Source organism: Parasteatoda tepidariorum, chromosome 4 (assembly GCF_043381705.1).
Source record: "Parasteatoda tepidariorum isolate YZ-2023 chromosome 4, CAS_Ptep_4.0, whole genome shotgun sequence".
Taxonomy (NCBI): domain Eukaryota; kingdom Metazoa; phylum Arthropoda; class Arachnida; order Araneae; family Theridiidae; genus Parasteatoda; species Parasteatoda tepidariorum.
In genome coordinates this window covers 33,102,397-33,110,724 of record NC_092207.1, presented here as the reverse complement: position 1 = coordinate 33,110,724, position 8,328 = coordinate 33,102,397, and the positions used below count along the sequence as shown (strand labels likewise).

Sequence of the window (8,328 nt, the reverse complement as noted above, 5' to 3'; positions counted from 1 at the left end):
ATTAGGATCTCAATGTCAATAAAGAACTGATGCCTTTGGATAAAAACAATCTGTGTGGCAATCGAATAATTGATATTGAGATCCTAATGGTGATATTAGCTTCATTATGTTGTCCGGTTTGCTATGATAACAAATTGCATTTAGAAGAAAATTCTAGATTTGAGCTATTATAAATATTATAAAAAATATTTTTTACTTCTAATTATTAATAAAAACTATATTTAGACATATATATTAAAGTGTGAAAATACAGTAAGATGGTTGTTTAATAAAAAATTGTTCCTGTGTTAAATGCTTTATAAGTAGTAGACTTTTGATGTTATTCACTAAATACTTTAAAATATCGCTAAATAATACGTTAAAATATCGCTACGTTAAATAAAACTAAGAAAATGTGTGAAGGAATGTGCCCCCTATAAAATATAATAACTTCCTACTGACAAACATTCATAGTTTTTAGAAAAAATGTAATTATAAACTTTAATTGTGTTTTTCTCAAAATGACAATTTTGCTGTTTTTTGTCTACGGAAAACAAGATAACTCAACTAATTATAATAAATTTGTCTTCAAACTTTCAGAGATTGTTTCTTGTATTGGTGGTTATGTAACAGACCTCCAGAATTCAGATAACTGTATTATTTTTTGTTTTATGAGATATTTTGCAGTAGATAATGTGAAGAAAATGTGAAAAAAAATGGAAAAATATGCTTAACACTCCATAAATTTTTTTAATTTCATGATATCATTTAAGTTGAGGTTCATAACACTTCAGAGGGTTATACGAAACGGCTCAAAAAGTTTGATAGCTGCATGTACAATAGTTTTTTGTGTAGAGTGTTTTCCGTTAATGAAATATTTTCATTAAAATTATCTAAAAATTACTCTTTAAACAAAAAATTTCCTGTATATTAAAATTTTCTCTATTAAATATGTTTATTTAAATTAATATACAATATAAATTGCAATAATGTTGTGAAAAATATTTATTTTTCAAAAATTTTGTCCCGAAGGTAGTCGGATACCTTAAGTGTAAAATTCCTAGCACCGACTCATTGTTAAATTTAAGTACAAATTTTGTAGCCTTTACGTAGTTAAAGAAGTAAAAATGTTTTTTAAACAAAATATTAAAACGGAGCACAATTATTAGTGGAATTCAGGGGGAAAATGACACGGGAAAATCACATTTTTCTTGCGATTTTGATTAGTTTTCGAAATATATGGAGCTTAATTATAGTTATTTTTAATGCAATGCATTCTAAAGACCCTAATAACCGATTTCATGCATTACAAATCTTTTTGAAATATTAGGGTGCTTTGCTCACAAGTCCTTACGAATGCTTCGCATTTAACACATTGTTTTTTTTTTCCTAAAATATCAGTAGTTTTCGCGAAAAACAAATAAAATTTTGTCTAATCGAGGAATAAAACTAATTTACAAATTCAGAAAAAGACAAAATAAGTAACATTAAAATAATAAATCAATATGGAAAAGCGCTTATAGCAGCTAAAACCAAATTAAACTAAAAACTAAACTAAAAACTAAAAACTGACAGTGCCCAGTCAGTTTTTAGTTTCACCACTATCAAAAAAAGAGGCACTATCAGTTTTTGATTTCACCACTATCAAAAGAATAGGCACTGTCAGTTTTTGGTTTCACCCCTATCAACAAAAAAAGGGGCACTGTCAGTTTTTGATTTCACCACTGTGTGTTAGCAGGCAGTGTGTCCCCTGATGAAGTTCTATCCTGCTAACACACATATCTTAAAATTTTTGTTGTTTTCTGCTATTGTTTTTCTGACGTACTAAAATAAATTTTTGTTAATTAAGCAAAGACAATTTTGTGAATAAAGCATATTAATTAAGCAAAGAACTTTTTGTTAATAAAAATTTCATATCATATCATACTTAAGCTCACCGGACAAAAAATTAGTCACCCTAGTGCGCAAGTACCGATGAATAGTTAGGTTTCGTCAGATGGGATAGTGGTCAAGTGATGTGCCCAAATGCTGCTTCAACGTGATCACAGGCAAGTAGCAATCGGTGAGATATTTTTGCTTGAAGCTGAAATTGTGTGTAAATATGGATAAGTGTAAGGGTGTGATTGAGTGGCAAAAAGGAGCAATTGTGTTAGGCCGTGCCCATGGTCATACGGTGAATGAAGTTACTGGATTTGTTGGTGTTTCGAAGCGAACTGTTCAACGTGTCTACAAGTAGTGGTGTAATACACGTGGTCACGAAAGACGACGTCAGAATTGTGGTCAGTAAAAGATCCTGTATGAAAGGGACCGGAGACGTGTTTCACGACTTGTCAATCAAAACTGCTTCCAAAGACGACAGGAATTGCTTTAATTAGTAAATGAAGGTCCATCCCAACATGTTCGTGAAAGAACATTGAGACGGGAGCTGCTTGCAATAAACAATTAGAGTCGAATATCTCGTAAGAGGCCATAGCTCACACAAGCACATAAAGCTGTGCGACTTCAGTGGGCCACAAATCAACGAACGTGGGCTGTTGCTGGCTGCCGGAATATAATATGGTCTGACGAATCACGTTTTTGCTTTTTTTCCAAAGACGCACGTCGTCGAGTGCAGCGAAGAGCAGATAAAGCATTTCATCCTGACTGTGTGCAAGGTCAGGTTCAAGCCGAAGGAGGGTCTGTCCTGTTTTGAGGGCGTTTTGCTTATTATAGATTAGACCCCCTCACTGAGGTGGTCACTAACATGTTTATTTGAACATTCTTGATGGTTATATGTTGCCTATCAGTTAACATCTTCTAGAAAAGTGTGTTGTCGATACCCTATTTTTCAAGATGACAACGGCAAAGTTCATCGGACTGGAAGAATAAGTGACTGGTTTTATGAACGCTCATACACTCAATTACATCTCGATTGGCCTGCAAAATCACCTGACTTCAACCCAATTGAAAATTTGTGTAACATGTTGAATCAACGGGTAAAACGCTGAAATCATCATTCTCGTAATTTTTGGTTGATTTGCGCGATCAAATCCTCAGCGAGTAGCTTAAACTGGATTCGACATGCCAGCAAAACCTTGTGAACTCACTTTCTAACTGAATCTAGGTGGTTATCGAATCCAGAGGTGGTGTTACATATCATTAAATGATGTATTACATGATTTCTCTAGGGGTGACTAATTTTTTGTCCGGTGTGCTTATAATTCCATCTCTTATTTAACGTAGCTATTATTTCTTCAAGTAATTTTGAACACAATTATATTTTTTTTTTATTACGAGTAAAGTTTAAATTAAAGAAAAGTATATATATATTGAAACATTGAACAAGTATTAAAGTACATCGTTACTGTGGAAATAAGTAGCTTCCAGTTATAAACTTTAGTACTTAAGTTTTTTTTTTAGATTCGTTTCCAGGAAGGAAGTGAGGGGAATTCAAGTAATAAGCATTCAATCAATGTGACGTACGAAATCGTTATCTATAAAAGAACGAACAATTTCTTCTTTCATGCCGGTGGAGAGGGATGAGCAACCCACTCATCTTTTGAGTCTTTGGCCGATTGTATGAGATTGTGGATGATGATCCTATATATATATTTGTATATTCAATTAGAATTTTAGAATTAAGTTAACCATTGAAAGTAATAACAAATGTGTTCCAGTTTATTTGTGTACTTCATGATTTTTAGCATACTCTGCTTTGTGAGTTAAACCCACAGTTATACTGCGTGGCAAAACAGGAAAATTTCCCCTCCTTTTCTAACGTCAGCAACATTCCAACCTCCAATCTAACATCCACTGAGGGTAGTTTACGTCAGTAGTGAGGTTTTATGCAAACAAATTTTTTGAATGGTAACACAAATTTTTGCTGCTATTAAAATAAAATACAGATTCGTAATTCAGGGCAACTGTTAGCTATTCTCTAACACAGTGATTCTCAACCACTGTGCCGCGGCACTTTTGGGTGCCGCCAAATTCTTAAAATGTGCCGCTAAATATTAGAAATGATACAATAAAAATTATAATGTTTTTTTTTATTACGAGTAAAGTTTAAATTAAAGAAAAGTATATATATATTGAAACATTGAACAAGTATTAAAGTACATCGTTACTGTGGAAATAAGTAGCTTCCAGTTATAAACTTTAGTACTTAAGTTTTTTTTTTAGATTCGTTTCCAGGAAGGAAGTGAGGGGAATTCAAGTAATAAGCATTCAATCAATGTGACGTACGAAATCGTTATCTATAAAAGAACGAACAATTTCTTCTTTCATGCCGGTGGAGAGGGATGAGCAACCCACTCATCTTTTGAGTCTTTGGCCNATCTACGAAGGAACAAGATCGTTTAAGTGACCTAACATTAAGTGTGGAAAGAAACAAATTTGTAATTATCAACTTTGATGATATTATTGATAAATTTGCTTCATCAAAAGCAAGGAAAATTTATACATAGTAATTAGTTTTATTAATTTATTATAATCATATTATTATCAAATATATGTATCCCTTTAGAGATAATAAATATTTACTTTTTTATTGTTTTATTACTGCGTGTTTTTAAAATATTTCTTTATAAATATGTAAAATAAAAAATAATAGCTATCTTTTGAACTAATTCTAGATGATCATATACAATTCAGAATCTTGTCTTGTTTTCTCAACTGCATTTTTTGTCTCAAATTTAAAGTCTAGCTTGAGCCTATGACTTTATTTATTTTACATTATTTATTTAATAATTCGGGAGTATATTTTACATATAATACTATATAGTTTTCGAATGGGGGGCGCTAAAAAGGTATTGTGCCCCGGGCGCAAGTTAAGCTCGCTACGCCACTGGGGTGAAACCAAAACTGACAGTGCCCTATCAGTTTTTGGTTTCACCACTGATTACACAAAGGCTGCTGTGTGTTAGCAGGCAGTGTGTCCCCTGATGAAGTGCTGTCCTGCTAACACACATATCTTAAAATTTTTGTTGTTTCCTGCTATTGTTTTTCTGACTTTCTAAAATAAATTTTTGTTAATTAAGCAAAGACAATTTTATGAATAAAGCATATTAATTAAGCAAAGAACTTTTTTTTACTAAAAATTTCATAATATACTTATGATTCCGTCTCTTATTTAATGTAGCTACAACTTCATGTGCTAATTTTGAACACAATTATAAAAACAAGTATTAAAGTACACAATTACAAGGTGTGGCAAAACAGGAAAATTCCCCCTCCTTTTCTAACGTCAACAGCATTCTAACCTCCAATTTAACGTTCACTGAAGGTAGTTTTCGTCAGTAGTGAGGTTTTATGCAAACAAATTTTTTGAATGGTAACACAAATTTTTGTTGTTATTGAAATAAAATTCTGATTCGTAATTCAGGGCAACTGTTAGCTATTCTCTAACAATTGTGGTAAACCTTGACGATTCAATGATAACCCTCCCTCCCCCTATTTTTTTTTTTTTAAATTTTAATTTCAACTTCAACAAGAAAGAGCAAGCTTACATCTCCTTATATTAGAAAATCGCATGAGTCGCTATCACTATTTTGATGTTCATCTTTACGTTACTTTTTTGCAGAATACAAATTATCGGATTTCGAAACTTATATATTACTAGCGTGTGTAGAAAATTGAACATGAAGTACGACAGAATTAAACAAATAATAATAATATTTGTTATTTAGTTCCAGAATAATTAACTATTAAACTTGTTGTATTAAAAAAATACCATGCGTGCCACTCTGAAGTCAACAGAAATGCAACAACAAAGTTAAAATTTAACATGTTGAAAAAAAATTTTTCGTAGGCTCATTTGGCATGAACACTTATTATTTATTTATTCGTGAGTTTGTAATTTGCTTGAAAGTTATTGTAATTTTGAATCCTTTTTTTTTCTTCTGTTTTTTGAAAATTTTTCACGTTTTTTTTTTTTATCGTTTTAAAAAAAATAATGAATATTTATCCATTCTTTTAAGTTCATTTACATCTCTCGAGATCTGTTACCATATATTTAATAAACAAAATAATGCGTATATATATAGAAAAATTTCGAAAGATAAATACATAATACTTTTAAATAAATACTTTTCTTTGTAACAAATGATGTATGGTCATTATTGAAATCAAAAAATAAGGAAAAAAAAATGGGCAAAAAAAGCAATACAATAACGTTCGAAAAAAAATTTAAATTTCGAAAACAAACTGAAGTTAAGACTGATTAATATTTGATATTTAGTTCAAGAATTATTAACCGTTAAATTTGTTTTATAAAATACCATACGGGCCACTTTGAATTCAAAAGAAATGCAAAAACAAGGTTAAAATTTAACCTGTTGAAAGAAACATTTTCATTGGCTAATTTGGCATGAACTCTTATTTTTTATTTATTTATTTGTTGTGAGTTTCTACTTTATTTGAAAGTTATTGCAATTTTAAATCCTTTTTTTTTTTTTTTTGCGAATTTTTTCATGAGAATTTTTTGCTAGCGGCCCACGTGATATTAAATGGCCTGTAAATAAAGTCAAAAATTTTCCATCCTATGAAATTTTACTTGCTGTTTTATTATCGTGTATACAAACAATAAATGTTTATAATAAAATGATTTTACAATAATTTTTATATATTTTTGAAATAAAAAATAATGCTTTAAAGCACCAATGGTTAGTGCACAGGTACATCATATAAAAACATTTCATATTTTAATAAAGATTGGAAGTATTTACCTTTTTCAAAAAAGCTTCGTATTGTGTTAGCAGTGGGGTGCCGGGAATGGTATTCACTTCTCTCACCTTTGGAGAAAGCACGGTACAAATCTAACATGTACTGTGGTGGGTGTGGATGAGATTTTGGTTCTGTATTGTTTCTCTCCAAACCAAACAGCTGTAGAAGTTGCTGTAAAGCGATTTTGCTGTAAGAGCTATCTTCCACTATCTGCGGATAACCTAGGCCATAACAGTTAAACACAGCTCTTGCCCAGATGAAGCATAAGAAGATATAATCAGCTTTCGAATATTTCATAATGTATTTATATTTCACATTGAATTTTCACAAAATAAATAACGCTATCTAAACATAAATATTGGCGCTATAATGTCCATTTTTAGCTATAGTTAACACTTAGCTCGAACTCTTTAATCTAATCAGTAGTTTGAGATTGAAATAAGCAATTCGATATTTTAAAATTCCAGATTCAGAACTAACCGCCGCCTCTATAAGTAAAAGTGAATGTTTTCACTTCCAAAACTATTTCCAATTCCCAAAATGCAGCAAAAACGTTCTAATTCTAAAGGATATTCAAATTTAGCACAATTTTAAACCATAATTTCTGTAAGCATCATGTACTCATTTTACTTAATGAATATTGACACAATATCAAAATATTGATTTTTTTTATCTATTAAGAGCGAAAATATAGATATCATTTAAACAGATATTCGACATTAATCGAACAGATATTAGATATCAATCAATATTAGAAACCATTCGAACAGATATTGGGTATCATTCAATTGTAGATATCATTCGAACAAAAATTATCTATCACTCAAATAAATAGCAGATTCGATTAGATATCATTCCAAATTACGAACAAGAAATCATTTAATTGAGAACAAACTAAAACCTGTTACACATCAAGGCATACAACCAAAATAAAACGTTAGATTCAATAAAATAAAATAAAAATAGTCTGACTGTTTAAAAAATGCAGCAATTTCAGAAACGAAGTTCACAGAACATAAGTAACCCAAAGAAATAAGTTAGTCTTCAAAATATATCTGTTTATATGGATAATCGTCTGCGTCCTCAGGTCGCCATGCTGTTGTGGAAAAACACTATTCCACCATGAAAAAAAGAAAAAATTACACAAGAACGTGTAAATTGATTTGGCGCCTCTGGAAGTTGTTAAGGAAGTCATTGAGTTGGCGAGAGGTAAAATTTATTTCAAATCTGATGAAGTTCTTCCCTACCTCTATCAACGGTAACATTATTAAAAGACGTTATGGAATGTTCACCGAATTCTCACACGGCTCACAGAAAATGTTTTAAAGAACTATCTTTCTAGTTTTTTTTTCTTTTCTTTTCTTCTCGTTTTTTCCTCCATTATTTGACAAAATGAAACATAGTTACAAACAGCAGACAAATGAATTCTAAATTGGAGAGAGATGAAACAATGTATTTTCTACTTGATATTCACTGTTTCGTTCTAATTGAATTATTGCAGTAGAAGATCAAATGTAAATTGTTGTTAAGTGTATTTTTTAAATTTAATTATATAAAATTAATGTACTTCCATATTGAAAGCTAAAATAACTGGTATATATATATAACTGGGGGTAGTTAGTGAACTATCCAGTCGGAAATTGGGGC

The 8,328-nt window shown here is 30.7% G+C and overlaps 1 protein-coding gene across 2 annotated transcripts in view; it reads right to left on the bottom strand.

Moving 5' to 3' along the window:
- Nucleotides 1-7,996, bottom strand: part of LOC107456824 (dorsalin-1) — a 28,616-nt gene extending 20,620 nt beyond the window's left edge. For both annotated transcript variants that reach the window (XM_043056873.2, XM_043056865.1), the window contains exon 1: nucleotides 6,684-7,996. In XM_043056873.2, coding sequence (XP_042912807.1) covers nucleotides 6,684-6,978 — 295 coding nt within the window. In that variant the 5' untranslated portion in view covers nucleotides 6,979-7,996. The remainder of the gene's footprint in view (nucleotides 1-6,683) is intronic.
- Nucleotides 7,997-8,328: the final 332 nt, after the last annotated feature.